Raw genomic sequence first — 19656 nt, forward strand, 5'->3', positions numbered from 1 at the left:
TTTTATCCACTGGATAGTTTGCTATCCGGCAGATAAAATGTGTGCAAGATTTCCCGACAGTCCTATAATTTGTGAATAGAGTAGAAGCATATGTCAAATTTAAGAATGGGATTGTGTGGAAAACTTGCCAAAAGCATTGATTGGAGTACATTTGCTTCGCTGGATAGAGACTTATCGCGTGAAAAAAGTTATCCGCTTATGAACAACTGGGGGCCTGGGGCCCGTTTCTCGAAAGTCCCGGTAACTTACCGGGCCGGTAAGTGTCTTTGGTGATAAATGTTTCTTACAGAAGTCAATTTTTGTTAGCTTTGAATACTGGATTTTTAAATCTAATAATTCTATAAAACCATTGGCCAAGAACCATGTCTGTAATCACTGTGTAATCGGCAAAAAAAAAACCATTAAAATATGCTTATCGGGCCCGGTAAGTTACCGGGACTTTCGAGAAACGGGCCCCAGGTCTGTAAAATCAATACCGGTTTTCGGACCAAAATGTATAGTTCAAATCTTATCCCATTTTCAAACCAAAACGGCTCAAAATTCATCGTCCCCGCTTATGACGGCACATATAACTTATATAAGGATGCCTCCCCCTCCCCGAACACCGTCGGATTTTTAGGCGAGCTACCACTGAAAGTAAAGTGTATTGATTGTTGTCTCTGTAGTTATCTGTAGATTTTACTGCAATCTTTGCCAGTTTTTCCAAGGCTTCAATTACATTCCAAGTGACTAAAATGTGTGAAGAAATTGAGTCTTGCGGTTAGGGTTACTGCCAAGAATACCCTCACACCCTTAAATTAAAAATGTACCATCTTTAGCTATCAATGCAAGCAGTGTTTGAGTTATTTTTATAATCATTTACTTAACCAATAAACAATTTTGCCTCCGGCCAACTAAAAACTCGACGGACTGTAAAAATTGCAATCATGACAATTCATCAAGTCATCACAAAAAATGACTGAGATCAGAAGTATTTCTGCCTGACAGAAAAATAACCAAGTGAGTGTACGCCTGAGGGAATTAGCTACGGAAGAACGTACTGTTTATTTCGCAAAAATTTTAAAGATTAACAATACATTTCTTGAATCGAGAAAGCATTAACCTTTTTCCTCCAGTGGTCAAAGGTCTGTACGTGAATGGAATCCTTCCGTTTATACACTCTAAACTCTTTCTCATTCCTTCCTTTCTTGAGCAATCCGCTTCCTTAAACTATTGCATGTAGATTCTTTTAGTTGTGAGTTCTAAAAGAACCATTGATGTAATAGATCAAACACGGGTGCGAGTGTTTCATCAATGTTTCATCAGGGGTTTGAAACACTGAGAACAGATGAAAGAACGACGCCGAAGGCGGAGCCCTTTCCTTGTTTCGAGGTGTTTGGAACCCTTGATGAAACACAAGTTTTTGATATGGCTTCACAAACTTGAATGCAATGTGATTATCTTTTGTTGTATTTCGTGGTATTACAAAGAGTGGAAATTTGGTAGAACTATTTAATAACAAGAGTGCGTCAAAAGGCGTGGATAATGTGAGATCGTTTGTCTGTTATTTGGTAATTAGTTAATGAAATGAGTAATTCATATGTTGGTGAGTTTTAAGGGTAGAATGCTTTAGAAAAATTACGTAACGCCACGCATGATAGAACTCGTGTCCAGATTAGCACGATTTTGCGTTCCCAAATCCTCTTCCCAATAAAACGATTTGGTGAATGAGGCCGTTCTAGCTTCGACTTAATATAAAAATAAGTGGGCTGTGATGTGAGCATTTTTGCCGAATGGCAGAAATTAAGAGAGGTTAAATTCCGGTTTTAGATTGCGGTGGCCTTTTCAAGGACTACGAGTTGTACAAGGCTGAAGATGTGAGAGCAGATATTATTGAGATGTATGCTCTGTCGCTGGACTATTGGTTGTCTAAATTCGTGATGTTGGTAGCTAAAAAGTCCGGGGAAAGATATCCTCCCAAGACTGTTTATGGCATCATATTACTGAATCGTATGTTGCTGTCTTAAACGAGTTAGGCGGGAATTGGTATGTTGTTCATTTGCAATAACGTTGACTAAAATTTAAGGCCCGGTTGTTCGAAAGCCGATTTTGTAAAACAAGATTAAAAGTTCATCTGGGTTTTCATCTCGCTCATTTAAAATGGTTTAGAAGGCTAATTTCAAGCTAAAGGTTTAGGAAAGTCTACGTCAAAACTGAGGGACAAAAATCTTTTGGAAAAACCTTTATTGATTAGTAATTAAATTAAAATCAAAGTTCACATTAATTCAGGATTAGCTTAATCGGGCTTTGAACAACTGGGCCCAAGTGTCTTGATCAGTTTTTAAACTAATCGGACGCGCCTTGATCAGTAGTTCATTGGGTAGCAAGATACGTGCACCTGACCAAATTGAATAATTAATGACTCTGAGAATTAGCAAAATTTAACGTGTACAAGGCTCTGTACGAGATGGTGCTAATTTAAAGTCTGTGTATCCGATTTTAACATTCTAATTGCCACGTTTTCAACGCCCATAAATCATCCTGCTCTAAAAGTCTAAAGCAAGACTAACAAAAGAGTGCCTTCATACTTCAACGTTCAGGCCACTGGGTTGGTATTTTTGTTCACTAAAAATGAAAGCTGGATTGTGTGCTGCGCTGTAGTGATTTGCAATTCAATGATTTTGGATGAAACAATGCTCTGAAGTTGTGAGCTAAGAGAAAAGACACGCATCATACCCACTTAAGAATTCTGCGAATTTACGGTGCATGAGTAGGCTCGTGTTGGTACAGAAGGGTAGCACTAATCTGCGGAACTGCAGACCGCGGAACCGCGGAACCTGCGAACCTGTGGAACCTAGAGAAATAACTAGTTTTTTTTCTCTTGCAACTTACATACTAGGTATAAGGTTACAGCTGATTTCATTGCTGTGTATAAACCCGGATTTTATTTATTTTTTAAGATGATTCGGCCAAGAAAAAATGAGATTTTCTCCTGATTTGACGGTCATGATTCGATCGAGAGGTTACCAATCTCATCGATGAACTCGCAAAATCACGAAGGTTCTGCACGAGGACTTGAGGTGGCGGGTGATTTATCACCAATATTTGTCCGGGGGCTCGATAAAGGAAACAGCGAATGTTCTTTTTACGAGTACGTACGAGTACCGCATTTGTTTCAAAAATCCGTAGATTGTATCGGCAACGTGGTGAGGTGAACCGAAAGAGAAGAAAAGGAGGGCAAAGAATCTTGTCTTGTAAGCTCGTGTTTGTTTTGTTTATGTTTGGTTTCTTGAACAATATCTTGAATAATATATGCTAGCATAAACGTTTCTTTGCCTGGTATTGGAGCAGATAGAGAAAACAAAGTTTTAGAGGCGATGATAAGGAGCAAGCCGGAACTCTATATAGATGAATTCCAAGACTGGTTTCACGCCGTTACAGGGACCCGGCTTAGCATTGCAACAATGTGTCGATCGATTCTGCGCCTTGGTTTTACGTACAAAACTCATTATTTTTCCTTTGTTTGAAGTCGAACAAAGTTTGCAGTTACACAAGAGTATACATAAATTATCCCTCAAAATTCCATCTCTTCTAGTATATGCTGGTATATGAAATGGCTGGTTGCCAAACGTCCCAAGCTTATTGTTTTGCTTTTCTGAACTTCAGCTGAGGGTGATTGCCAAACAGAGAAATGAATTCTTGAGGGCAACATACTGTCGTTTTATGGCTGATATACCACGCAAGTGTTATTGCCGTCCTTTTCTTCTCTTTCGGTTCACCTCGCCACGTTGCCAATACAATGTATGGATTTTTGAAACAAATGCGGTACTCGTAAAAAGGACATTCATTTGGCTGTTTTATTTATCGAACTCCCGTACAAATATTGGTGATAAATCACCCACCACCTCAAGTCTTCGCGAATTGCGAGTTCATCGATAAGCTTGGTAACCTCTCTATCGAATCATGACCGTCGAATCAGGAGAAAATCTCATTTTCTCTTGGTCGAATCATGTTAAAAAACAAATAAAATCCGGGTTTATACACAGCAATGAAATCAGCTGTAACCTTATACCTGGCATGAAAGTTGAAAAAGAAAAAAAACTAGTTATTTCTCTAGGTTCCGCAGGTTCCGCGGTCTGCAGTTCCGCAGATTAGTGCTACCCGGTACAGAACAGCCTTAGCTTAAAACATTTCACGCCTAACAATCTTCAGTTTTATTTTGCCAAATATTGGAAAACAGACAACGAACTGTTTTAGTGAGAACACTTCCGAATGATAACCACGGGCAAAATAGTTTCGACCAGTATTCACATGGCCAGACAAGTCCTACATGACCGAACGTAAACATGCATGTACCGGCAAGTGAAAGGCTTTGGTAACGGTGACCACCGGGCTACACAAGTTTAGTCTTATTGACCTGCCTTTTCCAACAAGGCATGACTGGGATTTTATTTGGACGAAAAAGAAGTGGTGGGGTTTTCATTTAAAAGTTCAAGTGCAAATTTGAGTGCTTAAGTGAGCAGTATTGTCCATTACTGCAACGTGAATACCCAAATTCCCACGTTCCACACGACAGTGATCTGATCATAGCCCGGGGGTATTTCAAAGGTAGTACTGCTCACTTTAGCACTCTAACGTATACGTACCTTATTTCCTCTATTAAGCCCCCCGGCCCCTTTGGGAACCTTGAATAAATAAGCCCCTGGGGAGGCGACGCAGGAAATGGGGGGGGGGGGGGTGTGGCTTATTAGAGGAAATACCTAGATGTAAATATTTTACCTGGGTATTTGAATGCAAAGACATTTAGGCCGAAACCAAAACCCGGTCCTTCAGAACACAACTATTCTGGAAAAATAACGCACCCTGAAATAAAGATGGTAAATTTGAGTCGTGTAAATGCTACATGAGAATTATAGGCTTTTTTTTTTTTGGCATATTCAAGACAGCACAAGAGAGCCAGTGACTGCTCATGTAAGTTTGAAATTTACACGTTACAAAAGGAAGGCAAAGCTGGCGAGTTCGTGAGCAACTTCTTAGAAAAAAGGCAAAACAAAAACGCTACATCAGCGCACACTACTTTTAAGTAACTGTGAACGCACGGAACTTTACAATAAATGACATTAAATGAACCTTTAAAACTAGCAAACGTAACACTCAAAAGTCAAAAGTAAAGACAACAATCGAATGAAACTTCGAATAACTTAAATCATCTTAGATTCCAGTACACTGGAGTTTAAAGAGAAAAAGTACGTATGCATGCATCCTCACTATTTACAGTTGTTTTATCAACTATTTATTTCGGAGCAATATAAAAATGAACTCGTTTCAAATGTTGGAATAGGCATTCTAGAAAAGTCCTCAATAAAATACCATTGCACTTCATGAAAGATTTCGAAGTTACATTTTACGATGGTATTCAGCCGGCTGTCGAAAGTTATCACGTGTTGCAGGTACACAGACGACAGCACGTTTTGCCGCGCTTTGGTACCTGTTGCATTACGCTTCAAGCTCTGATTGGTTCGTTACGCGATTTGTGTATGCTGTGATTGACCAGTCCTGATAAGGCTGTTTTGTATCACAGTCAGTAAAAAGCCATTTCATTTTGTCGAGCTCAAGTGACCGCGTTAGGAACAAGAATGAAGGGAATAGCCTCAATATTTTTCATTTTAGGTAAATTTGGGAAATCTGCAAACTTTTGTTCACACATGCTGTTCAAGAAAAAATTTGTATTCCGGTATCTGCCAAGCACGTCTTGTGAGCTCAGTTGATAACGTAATTTGGCCACCGCAACGAGTGATGTTTCGAGCGTTAGACCTTTGTCATGCAGAGCGAAAAGTGATTCATGATTCGTTCTGACGAAGGGCTACCGCTCGAAACGTCAGCTCTGGAATCTCTTTACGGCTTCCATATCACCTTATCAACTCAGTTGATAGAAACAAACATTTCGTTTCCCCTCCTCCACCGACGTAGCACCACAGTTTCTTTAGAAACTAAACCCTCATCTATACGTCTTATGACGGATTTTAGTAATCATTTTATATACTCTTATTTCCGAATACGACCAATCAAAGGTACCTTTACCCTTTAAGCCCTCACAGTGATCAATCAGAATCAAATTTCTCCTTGTAACATCAACGCTAATTCAATCCCTGAGGTCATGAGAATTGAGGATATGATCACCCAAGGTGAATTTTCTTGATATTTTAATTATTTCACCCTGGTACTTTTATAAGAAAAGTATGGGGAAAAGATAAGAGAATTTGTTCTTTGATATTAGGGGTTAAAGGGTTAAAGTGCTTGGAGACTATCCTATTCAGTGACTACTAACAGTCAATACACTGTCCAGGATAACTGTTTTAAATGTCCAGCTTCTTCAATAGCTTGACGGGATCTGTCTGTGACAAGTGGACAGCCATCAAAGATAAGAATGTTTATTCTTGGGCAGCGAGCAAGCAGGGCCTCAATACTGGCATCTGTTATGTGAACACAGTGTGAAACTTGAACTTCCTGAAAAGCAAAAATGAATCAAGTGTTTCTTTATAAATATAGTTATAAATTTATGTAGAACTGGAGCATTTGTTCAGCTATGAAAAGTGGGTTTGAGGGTGCTATTCAAACACAACCTGCTGGACTTATTTTAAGGTTTTGGACTTGACTAAAGGCTTGACAATATGAGATCATCTGAATTTGACATCACGCCTACGCGTGTTTAAATGGTTGGGATAATTTCAGCTTTCAGAGCCTAATTCTCAGACAATCTGTGGGTATGTGCTAGGTACATATAGGAGAGAAACAGGACAAGTATGGACCGATTGAGACTCAAGGTATTTTAAGGACGGTGCCTACTTTTGTTACTGCACATTCGTTCTGCGCATCTTGAGATACTTGGGTTTCCTATGGGTGGTGCCTACTAATACAGGGATATTTTTGCGCGGTTAAAACTATGCAGAGAAAGCAGAACTTAGCGAGTGCTATTGGTATCCTAAAAGAAAATTTGGGTAACCATGTATTTTTCAGAGATAAAAAAGCTTCAATTTGGAAAAAAAAACTCCATACATTGCTTTGTATTTTACTGTTTTTTAGAATAACTGCTGCTTCATTATCTCTAAAAAAAGCATGGTTACCCCCAAATTTCTTTTTCGTTTCAATAGCCCTTGCTAAGATCTGCTTTCTCCGCATAGTCATAAACCACACAAGAATACTTCTTTATTAGTAGGCACCATCCTTAAACTGGGTTTACAGAGATTAAATTCAAGACAGAACTTACTTTTATAGAGTGCTGACATTTTCCCGAGGTTAGGTGCATTATGCCATCATCAGATACCTGGACAAGATACAAGGGAATCAATAATGATGATAATGATGATGATAATGATGACAATAATGATTTATAACCTCCGACGTTTCCTTTATGTTTTTTTACGTAATGAAATCTTGTCGTTATTGTTGATTGCAAATGTAAAAGGTCTGCCGGTGGGGATGGGCGCTGTAGGATTAAAAAAAGTAGACTTAGGATGCTGCAGAAATCTGCACTCCTCCGAAAAGCTACAACTTTGTGAAATAATAACGATGATGATGATGATGGTGGGGGTGGTTTACTTGAAAGATCACACACTGCAGTTAAATCTTTGGGGACGTTTGCATTTCAAGAAGTAACCTTTTTACTGTGTAAATTCATTTTATCTGGATGAATTTCCTGAACCACTGTTGGATAAGGGTTGAGTCCTGATAGGCAAAACATTTTTGACAGCCTACAGCTGTACATTATAGCCTACAAATTTTGAACACTGCAATTACATTGGCTGTAAGAAACTAGGGGCATTTTTCATGAGATTCCACCCTAAAAAGTCCTACTTCAGCTCACACAACTTTCTGGATAACACCTTGTTTATCAAACTCCAGCACAACTGTACCATTCAAATGACCTTTGTCTTGGAGATGTTAAGACTTTGAAGAAATCTACAGTTGCGAGCAATCAGCTGAAGTGATGCATCTGTGATATTAATGCATCCACACAGATTGAGATGTTGCAGACAACTGCAGTGTTGAGTCAAAGCAGCAATGGCATCATCTGTTACATTAATACAGCGACGCAGATACACTGTTTGAAGGTGGCAACAGGAAGAAAATACTTTGATGACACCTGTGTGATAAATCAAATAGAAATAGCATTTGGGTTTTTGTTTTTCTGGGGTTAGGCAGGTGTGTGTGTGTGTGTGTGTGGGGGGGGGGGGGGAGGGGGATGAATTTATCTACTATGAGTTTTTCAATCTTAAGAATGTTAAATATAATTTGTGCGGGATTGGCACAAGGTTAGAACTTCCCCCATTCAATTTGGAGTGTATGCATTGATCTTTAACCTTTTTGGTCAGTAAACTGTGGAATGCACTGCCTCCAATCATAGTTAATTGAGGGACTGGTTATGAAACTTTGCCATGAAAACAATGGTCCTGCAGTTTAAGTTGGAAGGGCAGCGACCGTGCACAATCCTTTGTTTTAATGTTCACACCACAGTTGAATATCTTAACAGGAACGTTTCAATTGGTCAGCTGCTCCAGCACATTTCAAAATCTATTGTAGTTTGTGCACGGTCAAGGCCAAAAATTCTAACAAAAACATATAACAAAAAAGTTTGTCAGGCTTCATGACCATCGCCTTTTATTAACTATGCTCCAATGGTTAGAGAAACTAAACGCATTGGATCTTTTAAGCGGGCTATTAAAGTTCATATGACTTGAAGTGTGGAGAATTGGAAATTTTTGAAATTTGTAAATTTTGTATATAGATTAATAATAGTAATTATAACTAGTTAGTATTTCGGTAGTGTTTATTAATTAACTGATTAACTTTATTATTTTACTTTTGTACACAGGTACACGTTTTAACAAGCACTTAGGAGCTCCTTAGTGTCACGTGTATAAATAAAGTATTATTATTATTATCATTATTATTATTATTATTATTATGAAAGCAACAGTCCATTTGGATGAAAGCAACAGCATTACAACAAATGGAAATAACATGGTAAATCAAATGAGTCAAAGCAAATTAATACACAGTATGTAAGTGGTGTAACACATAGGAAAATGTCAAGTCATGATTGGTTTTATTTCTCATTGGTTGAGAAAATGTAGTGAATTTTGCCATCCAAACACTGAGCATAGTAAAGCAATACCATAAAGCAAATGCAAATTTGATACTCAATTGAAAATTACTCTAAATTAAATAAATGCATAAGTCATACCATACAAGTCACATACATGTACATGGGCCATACAATGTACATACCTTCTGAAGTGATGTTATCCCTTAAATTCTTCGAAGCATTCAAGTCCAGTTTCCTCAAATTTTTACAAATACACACAAAGGCAAGTCCATCATCTGATATCATGCACTCACACAGCTCTAGTTCCCTTAAGGCAGGATGCAATACCTACAGTATGAAGACAGCATACATGTAAGAACTGTTTAGAGTATACCTAGACGATGTAGTTAGCATTATTCCCTACTAGGAACTCACATACAAAAGCGACAGGTACATTGCTTGCTAGAAGTTTTTAAAGGGGCCCCAATTAAGTTTTGTTTTTTACTGGGCATCGAGCCTATAGGGCTGGGTATTTAAACAGCTCATCTTAGATTTGTTTACGGTAAACTGAACTTTGTTTTGATAACTGCCCCTTATGTGTCAACCCAAGTGAATGAGAGAAATTAAAACAACTTTCCACTACTCTAATAGAAAACTCTTAGTAATGTCAAAAACCATAAAATGCCAAATTGCAGTGGTCACTTTGCAATTGTCAAGGTTCACTGCAAGCAGCTCACATTTAAGGCATCTATAATCACACACTTTAATGATATAGTCAACTCTCTCCTAAGCAACCACCCTTGGGTCACGACAAAGTGGTCGCTCATGAGAAAGATCAACAAGATAACCTTAATACTGGATTGATTAATTAATCACATAAAAATATTACTTTATCAGCTAAAATTACGCAAATAAAAACTAATTCATTTGATTTTTTTCAGATGCAACACGTTTGGAGAAAAGTACAGTACAGTGTACAGTAGTTGTCAATGTGTCTTATGTTATACTTGAACTCAGCAGTCTGGGGTAGTGTCATTAAAAATTGAACTTTTGTCACTTCTGAGTAATGATTTACTAATGATCAGACGTGATTATGTTGGGTGGTCGCTTACCGGAAAAAGAATATGTCAAATTTCTGGCCTAAAAAGTGGTCAAGGTCCCTTGAGAATATTGAGTGATGGTCGCTTACGAAAGAGCTCTTCAAACAGTATTTAACTGAGAAACAATACGCTTGTTTACTAAGTGGTCGCTTACGGGAGGTGGTCGCTTACGAGAAGTGGTCCCTAAGAGAGAGTTGACTGTATATTTCAATCCACGTTCAGTAAACTTAGATTTAGCTTTTATTAATATTCAAGCTTGCTGCAAAATTTTCTTCACTATTTAAAGAGCCTATGAACTAATCAATACAGCAACCAAAGAACTTCCACAAAATCATATCGTGATTGGCCCATTAACATGATTTTTGAAATTATTTTTTTAAATGTTCAAATTTGCAGTCAAATTTTCAAATTTGGCTCACCATTTTTCTTCTCAAAACATGTGACTTCTGACTACAAGTAAACAAGTTGGGTCTTTGAAAGATTTCTTTGAGTTCAGTAATTGTCTGGCAAAATAGACTCCATTTCCGCCGCTCCCTGGGGTCTAGCTTTCCTAGTGCAGGCTAATTTCCCAAACAGTGTCTGTTAATCGAGCCTACTGGCAAAAATGCTCTATTCTAATCTTCAAACATCATGGCAACGCGAGTTCCAGAGTCTAATCACGTTTTTTATTGGGTAACCACAAATATAAAGATTTTAAAAAAATTGTAAAAAAAAAAAAAAAAAAATTGGTTTCTGCAAATTACAAATTTCTTCCTTAGACGTACTTTGGGTGATGTTTAGATTCAAGTAAGGAGGTAAAAAAGAAAAAAAGAGGTCATGGGGTCACAATAATTATTGACCAGCCTTATCACTAGACACTAGTCAAGAGTAATATAATAATAAGCTTACTCCTTTAAAAGTGGCCCAGCATTCAGTACTAAGTTACAAGGAATCGACTACTTAATGATCAAACGTTTCCGAATACCTTAAGACTTAATGCGTACTGCGAACGAATTTTCTTGATTTTAAAATGATTGTTATATCTATAAAGCTCAAGCTTATGTGACAGTCCTCTCCATATACTCACTTTTGCAAGATTTGAGTCTGACAGAAGACCTCGCTTGGATAACAAATTAACCAACTTTGTCTTTATCTCCACTGGGAGAAGATCCAATGAAGTTTCGTGGTCTGGCAGCTGACATGCCACCGCTCTCAAACAGTGGCTTTGCAAGCTACTTACAACAGAAAAAACCGCCATTTTCTTTCCATCATTTTCGTCCACAAGTCAGCAGCCGCTGTACCCAAGCTACTGTACGCTGGCTCATCAGCGGATCCAATCCGGGAACGAGGTTGGAGCGGGTTCGCGCCAAAAATTGAGTGAGTGGCTCAATTTTGGGAACGACAGGTTAAAAGATAACCGTTCATCTCGGTATATCCCTTTTAAATCCCGGCTAATTAAACGATCAAAACATTTCCGTCTAACGTTTAGATGGTTGCAAAACGTGTTTTACACGGTCTGGCGCGCGATGCGAAAGAGCTGTTCGATTTTCAGGTTCAGAAAAAGGACGCGCTGAATTTGTGCGTCGCACATCCAGTCGCCAATCGCCATTTTGATATACCCTTCCTCCAGTCTTCCTGTAAGTGGAACGAATAACTTTTAGCAAGCCGATGTGGGTAACTGGAAGGAAACTAAATTCAGAGGTTTCAAGGTTTGGCTTTTATTTTTGCAGGGACACAAAATTCCTGGAATCAGACTAAATAGGCCTTATGATCAGTCACGGTTTTCGACGCCATTTTGACGAGTAGGCCAACTCGTCAAAATGGCGTCGAAAACCGTGATATAAAGGCCTATTGGCTGTAAAATGTCTGCGTGTAAAGTTTTTGTATTAATAAGTCTCATATATTTCATGATTTACATAATGAAAATTATAAAAGCACAAAGCCTTAAGTCTATTAAACGAAACTAAAGCAGTGAGTTAACAGGGTTCGTACTCTTTTGAGCTTTTGAAATTCCATGACTTTCCATGACCTTTTCCGTGACTTCTCCAAGTTTTCCATGACCTAAATTTTACCATTTTTCTTTCATTTTGGGTATGTTTTTACTATTTTCTTGGCAAAAAAAAAAAATTTATTTTGTACTTTTTAATAAAACATCATTTTCCATGACTTTCCATGACCCACACCTAAATTCCATGAGTTTTCAGGCCTGGAAAATGAACTTCTAAACTTCCATGACTTTCCGGGATTTCCATGACCTGTACGAATCCTGGTTAATAGGAGGAAGAAAGATAGGAGGAAAGAAGGAAGGGAGGGAGGAAAAAAGGAAGGAAGGGAAGAGGAAGGGAGGGAGGCAGGGCAAGGAGGAAGGTAGTTTGACTTGGAGGTAAGTCTAAGCAACTTTCTAAATAAAAATAAAATAAAAGACTGTTTATTAACCACATTGCGGTCAGCTATAACTGAATTAGAAGCATGATTACATACATGTTTCTAAGATTACCTTATGATAGCTACAATTATGTAAATATAATGCAAAATAAATAATTCTCCTAGACAACGACCTAATATACATTAAATTTCTAATATTTAAAATACTTAATCACATTTACAAAATTAGGATTCTAGGTAGTGGCGAAGAGCTTTTCCAATGGTGGTCGCTTGTGTGTAAATTTTATATATGTGTGTGCTTGGTTTAAAAGCTAACAAAAAAGAATGAGACCAATAATTATATCTTTTGCCTAAACAGTTCAAGCAAACTACTTGAATAATAAGTGTGAACACTACAATGATGAAAATTGATTACAGCATCCATTTTTATATTCTTTTTAGAAACGTTTTTTGCTAAAATTGTAGGGAATAAGATATCCAGAAAGATTCAAACTCATCCAAAACAACTTCTTGAATGACATTTCTTTGAAAACACGACCAAGTGAAATCCATTCATGAATGGTCTAGCTGCTGTCTATGGCAAAATTTGGACCACTGTGGGGACCAATCAGAATACTTCTTTTCGTCGTGGACTTGTTATGTCCACGTATGATATTAATGGTAACACCCTTTATAGCGTCAAGCTCAATAATTTTATTACAGATGTGCACCCTTCCTTTGTTTAATGTAAAATATATAGAGGATATTACACAGCAACAAAAAGATATGAATTTTATTTTCATGTGGTAAAAACCATATTTTACGAGCGAGCGCAGCAAGTTAAATGTTCTTTTAAACACAAGAAAATAAAAGCCACCGTGTAGTCAAGCCACCATGAATTTTTTTTTAATTAAATAGACAAATCTGTTGTTCGCCATTTTTCATCAACTGTTTGCATAAACAACGGTGAAAAAAGCAGGAAATGACGTGAGATGTCATCAATATCTTCACTAGTGAGGATATGGAAAATATGCCACTCGGGTCCTGTATTTTCCAGTAAAACACTTGTGTCTATTATAAAGACCCCTCTCTTTGTTATTCCCACCATGTAGCAACATATCTAACAGGTTTATAAATTATATAATATTAAACCGATGCACATGTACACCTGTATAAGAAATACATGTAGAAATAATTTACAAATAAAATTCAAGAGGCTCCATCAGAGCCTATTTAAAAATGCATGGTCTTCAGTTTCCATAAAATATCATCAAGCTATGTAAATTCAGTTTACATAACTTGTACCAGTCAGTGACCAGTTAAATCTAGACAAATTTTAATGTTCACATTTTTTATTTGTACAGTCAACTATCTTCCTTTTAAAATATCATCTACCTTAAGTTTGTTCGTTGACTAAGCACTCTTGCTCAACTTCCACAGAACGCCTTGAAGCAAAACAGATATAATGTTGGAAAATGAAAATGACATCAAATGTCAATGATAGTATAGACAGGAGCAACTTAGGAACATTGCCAGTCAGTTGTGCATTATCTTTGTCAATCACACAATACAGCACCATCTGGAGAATACTGAAAATGCCACCAGCAAAATCCAACCATACTCCATTTATACTGTAACCAACTGTTGACCTTCTGCTTGCATTGAGATAAACTTGAGGAACACTCTAAAACAAAGGAAATCATTTGTATTATTTTTTTAGTAAGTGTTAAGCAATGATGGTGAAAATAAACCATTTTAAAATTGGCTGTTCTCAAGTGTACAAGTTCAATGACCTCCTAGAAATTTGATCTAAATGTACTTTCCTCACCCATTCCCCCACCTAAATTTAACATACGTTCCCACCCAATACCTTCACTAGACTCAATGTACAGTCCCCACAACATCCCACCCAGAAATCCAATGTACAGTACCTCCCCATCCCCCAAAAAAATCAGCGCAACCCCAGTCCCATGCAAATATCCAATTGTTCCTTCCTCAAACATTTGTTGTTTTTTTTTTGTCTAATTTCCAACAACAACATTCACTCTCTTGAATCTAACTCAGCAACCAGAAGATGGATTCCACCCCAATATAATTTGCTCTTGCTCCATTTCTCTTTGTTTAGTATCTATACTGGTCCTACAGTATATTTACTCATTTTATTCTTGAAGTCCCTGTGCAAGTTTTGTTAAAAAAAAAAAAAAATCAGGCAATTTCATGGGTAAATACATGAGATATCCAACATTTTTGCTTCTTTCTTTTAAATTACTGCTGTGAGGATCATTCTCACCGCCTGTATTTGTGATAGTTAGCGCCCAGATCCCAAGCGGGTGTAAATCCCCTATAGGCCCTTGTGGTCAGAGAATAAAATGAGAATGCACATGGTCAACATGTTTTGTGTGTTGAGAGGTATATTTTGCTGTTTCTTGGAACAAAACCAGTCCTCCAAGACTCTGTCGAGGACGAGAGTTACATATTTAATTCTCAATTATATAAACTGATTGAGGTCTGCAAAGATCTGGTCCCTCCCAGGATAATTTTAGTCTTTAATTCTTCCTTTTCACCCAAATATCAAATGTATACCTCCCTGACAGTTTCCTCTTCTGCCCAGAAATCAAATATACTTACCAATCAGTAACTTCCATTCTCTCCGCACTCCACTCCAACAAAACAATCTAATATAGCAACTGTCAGTTCCCACCCCACCCCACCCCAAAAAATTAAATATGGTTTTTCCACAGGAAACTACTCAGACCCAGTGTTCCATTAATAGGCATGGAATTTAAAAAATACCAATTTTGAGGACTTACATTTATACCCGAGAGAAAACTTTTGGCATAACCAGCATATATCAACGCTAAGGCCAACCTTGAAAGTGAGTGGCTTTTATCTGCTGCGGCAATGATAACGAGAACAACAAACACTAAACTTGCCAGGCCACATAGACCTGCCGTTATTTTCGACAACCTCTGAGTTCCTCTTTCATAACAAAATATTTGTAGAACAGTGATACAAGCCATAACAAATCCATGTGAAGCAAAAACAACATCTGTTAACTTGACTGTGTTGTCTTGATCGTTGAAGTGTTGGTGTTCAAATGAATGGAAGTATTTCTGTAAAGCTGCATCACAGTAAAGTGTAATGGTATATAAGAAGTATTCCAAGGATCCAACAAACTCCATGCAAGTCATGTCAAATGAGAGACCCACAACACTCTTTCTCCTGAAGTTCAAATAAATCTGAGGGTAATATCCAATAGTCCAACACACAAAATATATCCATCCAACAATTTGGGCAGCATATTTGAGTTCCAGATCCTGCATTCTAGCTAGCTGTAAATAAAAATGGGGAAACAAGAAGCGTTTTAATGTGGCATGTAACCCTGTGACCCCTTGTGTGCTCGCATTCTCCGCAAAACCTAAAATTTGGTCATTTCAGGTTGTTGTTTTGCTGATGACAGCAAAGAAATGTACAAAAACATATAACGCATGTGCAGAGTGATCGTTTTTGCTCATTAAACCTATTGTTTTGTGGTGTTCTCATTGCCCTTGCCATCGCCGTTGCTTAAGTTCCCTAATCACCGTTCTACTGCTGCTTAACCACAAAGCAACCAGCAGAAAAAATCCCACTGCACACAGGCTAGCCTCCTAGGTCCTCCCACCTAGCTGTTTTTAAGGGTCAGTCCCAGGGTGTCATAGTACTCCCCTAAAGATGACTCTGTGGGAGGTGCTGTACATATGCAGAGACTATATCCAAGTACATTAGGGGTTAAATCCAAGACTCGCTGAGATGCCTAGACCCTCATTTAAAATCCAAGATTGAGACTTAATTATTTTATCAAATCTGAGCCCGAGATGCTGCAAATCAAAGAATATCTGAGCATGAGACGCCATGAAATCAGCCTTGCTCTTTTGTAGGCATAATATGGCAATTTATGAGTAGTATTTATCCAAGCCTACATGTTTCACAGCCCGCGCGATTGCGATGTTGAGCTGTTTTTCACTACCATTCTTTGTTTTATTGTTATATGACGGTTCATTTAGAATAAACAACCAATTGGCTTGCAAGACTCTGAGATTCAAATTTCAAAATACAAGATTTCGATTCCTGTTTTATTTTTTATGAGCTTGAGATTCCGGGACTCTAGTTTGAGACACCAAGATTTTGAGACTCACTGAAAATTTGCTGAGACCGATCATTATTTTTTCGAGGACCATTCTATACCCCTTACACTGTGACGACCAACATTGAAGCAAAAGAACATAAACAAAGTTAATGGGCAAACCAAAATCACAATTCTGAGGGTGAAGAAAATCTGGAACATGAGGGATTACAGTACTCTTTCACCCTGAAGCTATGAGATTAGAGGTCAATTAAGAGGCGATCCCGAGTCTGTGACGGGTCTGACAGAACAATTGTTGGTTGCGTGATATATTTTGCAAAATATTTTCCGCATACAATAAATAAGCCTGGTGAATAAATGAATGGAATGGACTATTGTCGGTGTACCGATACGGTATTTTTGAACGTTATAACGTCATGCTGGAGAGCCAATTAGTGAATACAAAGAAGACAGTAGAGCTCGTAGTTCGGCGTAAATGAGACTTACCTTGAATCAACCCTTACAATCTGTACAAAGTTATGCGAAATGTTTTGAAAATTTTATGCAAATCTCCTCTGACCGTCAGAGACATTAAAGGGGCTGGGCCCCATCCTAATACCCATTCTTCTCTCATCCCGAACGGAAACTGCATAAAATCCTCGGACGTTGGTAAAACCTCGTAGTATAGGCCTTATCACGGTTTTCGACGCCATTTTGACGTGTAGGCAAACAGGCTTGAAATAACAGTTTTGTATGGAAATCCGATGTCAAATAATTTTCGTAAAACATCGCTTCTGGAAAATTCATGGAAACTTTTGGCACTAGCAAGAGGATTTTAAGAAAATAAATTGGAAGGATGTAGCTGTGCCAGAAAGCTTCCAGTCGTGTTTTGAACTTTCCATACCTTTCCCTGTATTTTTTTTCCCGCGAACTATTTTTAATAGCAGTTCATGGCTGGTTCGCTATACAGACAAATCTATTGAAAGTTCAAGCCTGTTTGCCTACTCGTCAAAATGGCGTCGAAAACCGTGATAAGGCCTATTTAAGAGTGGGGAAGGAGCGGGTGGGGGTGATGCTGTAGCAAACGATAAAAAAAAAAAAAGCGCATTGTCCTCAAATAAAATTTGGTTTTCTTCTTTCCTCTCGACATTTCTCTTTTGCAAATTATTATCAAGAGATGACATGCAACGCCCGAATTCAATCAGGACTTGGAGAAAAATCTCTCTCCGAAATGAGCGATTTACTGCGATTGTAATACTCCAGCACCCCTTAGTGTGAATATGCTTTGTTGCTTCAACTCATAAAACAATGTTATTATTTAAGCGGCAGTTGGTCTTTAGAGTAACTGCAAGTAGAATATTTTTCTGGGAAAAGACTTCGCTCAGCATGCTACTGTAAACAGCACTTACAATCCTTTCTTTCTACAATGACCGGCTTCCTTCGCTTTCATCTCTGACCGCCTGAAACCGAGTTCTCAGTATATCAAGGAATAAAAACTTGAAGAGGACTTTAACCTTGCAAAAAAATCTATCACAAGACTGAAAGAGACAAGAAAAAATGATGCAAGCTAAAAAAGTCCCAAACCGCCAATGACTGTTCTTATGCAGTGCCTGAATTAAGGGCGCAGTTGTTATTGATTATCATTAAAAGCTGGATCATCATGCAATTCACAGAGATTTGATTGGCTTAGCGGCCATGGTATACGAGCCGTTATACTATGCCCGAGAAATAGCGACCTTTAAATTGTAGTCTGGTTTTTCTTGCAAGGCGAAATTAGCAAGATCTAGCAATATTTATAGATTGTTTTTAACGAAACAATAATTATTCCACTCGCACTTGTTGGATATTTAACAATTATTCCACGAGCGCGCGTTGGATATGAGATGATAGATAGCCAACGAGGCGCGTAGCGCCGAGTTGGCTATCTATCATCTCATATCCAGCAAGCGGGAGTGGAATAATTGTTTTATTAAAAACAATCGAGAAATGTTGCTAGATGTTACTGATTTCGCTGTGCAAGAACGACCAGGAGGCAATTTAATGGTCGCCATTTCTCGGCTATAGTATAATGGCTCATATACCATGGCCGCTAAGCCAATCAAATCCCTCGAATTGCATTATACAATGATGCAGTCTTTAATAAAAGATGATTATAGCCAACGAGGCGCGTATCTATCATCTCATTCCACCGCGCGCTCGTGGAATAATTGTTCAGTAGCACTAATTATTCAACACATTGTAAACACTGCTCAAATATGGACATGGTGCAGTGAATATTCGTCGTCCGTAGTCAAGAGATATCCTGCGATATACGTAATTTCATGTGTCGAAGAGAAAAATGGCAAAAGCCAGCATTTCTGCCAAAAAACTGTGCATTGTTATGTGTTGAATAATAGAACAATTATCCCGCTCAATCTTGCGAAACATCCCTGATTAAGCCAACTCAGTCGGCAGTCAAATATTCCGTAAAGGTGGTGATTTTAGCACTATAACATTACACGAAATAAGATCGATTGAAACGAGCAGAAAATGGTCTACCATAGCCGAATGTGTCGAATGCACTCCTATAATCTTTGTTTGCTGCTAGTGATTAAACGAAATAAGTCGGCCACTGAAACGAACTAGAAAGGGTCCATCATAGCTGAATTTCTACAATATAAGGTGTCGGACGCACTCATATGATAACTGATTGCATTCAGTTAATAATTGTTATTCTCGTTATCATTGCTAAGTATGCCTCTTTAGAGAATGTAGTGTGAAACATAGTCGTACTATGTTGGTGTATCCATCAAAATGAAATGTGCGTCATAAGCCCCTGAAAAAGGCTGGAACCTCAGTTGTACAGCAAAACACAGAGATATAAACCTTGTGGAATAGTACTGTATACGTTCATGACGAAGCCAACATTAGTTGTTTTTTACACTAACCTGTAAAGACGAATTTTCTTATCGTAACGTTAAATTACTGGATCAATACTGTATCCTCAGCATAATGTTATGTTCTATGTTTTAGCCAGGTACAAATTAAATATGTTAAAATTAATAGAA

At 38.0% G+C, this 19656-nt stretch overlaps 2 protein-coding genes across 3 annotated transcripts; both read right to left on the reverse strand.

The window, feature by feature from the left end:
• Window positions 1-4874: 4874 nt before the first annotated feature.
• Window positions 4875-11426, reverse strand: LOC146474899 (protein AMN1 homolog). The gene is made up of 5 exons (XM_085116284.1): window positions 11231-11426; window positions 9268-9412; window positions 7905-8122; window positions 7247-7303; window positions 4875-6486 (listed from the first exon to the last, which is right to left on the reverse strand). The coding sequence occupies exons 1-5, from the start codon at window positions 11399-11401 to the stop codon at window positions 6310-6312; spliced, it is 768 nt and encodes a 255-aa protein (XP_084972410.1). The 5' UTR covers window positions 11402-11426; the 3' UTR covers window positions 4875-6309.
• Window positions 11427-12433: 1007 nt separating this feature from the next.
• LOC146474900 (cystinosin homolog) lies at window positions 12434-19630 on the reverse strand. Of its 2 annotated transcripts, none has more exons than XM_085116672.1 (3): window positions 19537-19630; window positions 15318-15839; window positions 12434-14191 (listed from the first exon to the last, which is right to left on the reverse strand). In XM_085116672.1, the coding sequence occupies exons 2-3, from the start codon at window positions 15828-15830 to the stop codon at window positions 13904-13906; spliced, it is 801 nt and encodes a 266-aa protein (XP_084972798.1). In that variant the 5' UTR covers window positions 15831-15839; window positions 19537-19630; the 3' UTR covers window positions 12434-13903. The 2 variants fall into 2 exon arrangements, with proteins under 2 accessions (XP_084972798.1, XP_084972799.1); XM_085116673.1 differs by lacking the exon at window positions 19537-19630 and adding an exon at window positions 17117-17172.
• Between the last annotated feature and the right edge of the window lie 26 nt (window positions 19631-19656).

The sequence above is a fragment of the Pavona decussata genome, unplaced genomic scaffold, assembly GCF_977016875.1.
Source record: "Pavona decussata unplaced genomic scaffold, jaPavDecu1.1 SCAFFOLD_87, whole genome shotgun sequence".
Taxonomy (NCBI): Eukaryota; Metazoa; Cnidaria; class Anthozoa; order Scleractinia; family Agariciidae; genus Pavona; species Pavona decussata.

Coding starts and splice junctions, on each gene's coding strand:
- LOC146474899 (XM_085116284.1), bottom strand. CDS start 11,401: ATGGCGGTTTTTTCTGTTGTAAGTAGCTTGCAAAGCCACTGTTTGAGA. Junction 9,413..11,230: donor CAGACTCAAATCTTGCAAAA/GTGAGTATATGG, acceptor TTCATACTGTAG/GTATTGCATCCTGCCTTAAG. Junction 6,487..7,246: donor AATGTCAGCACTCTATAAAA/GTAAGTTCTGTC, acceptor TTTGCTTTTCAG/GAAGTTCAAGTTTCACACTG.
- LOC146474900 (XM_085116672.1), bottom strand. CDS start 15,830: ATGCAGGATCTGGAACTCAAATATGCTGCCCAAATTGTTGGATGGATA. Junction 14,192..15,317: donor GTTTTCTCTCGGGTATAAAT/GTAAGTCCTCAA, acceptor CCTTTGTTTTAG/AGTGTTCCTCAAGTTTATCT.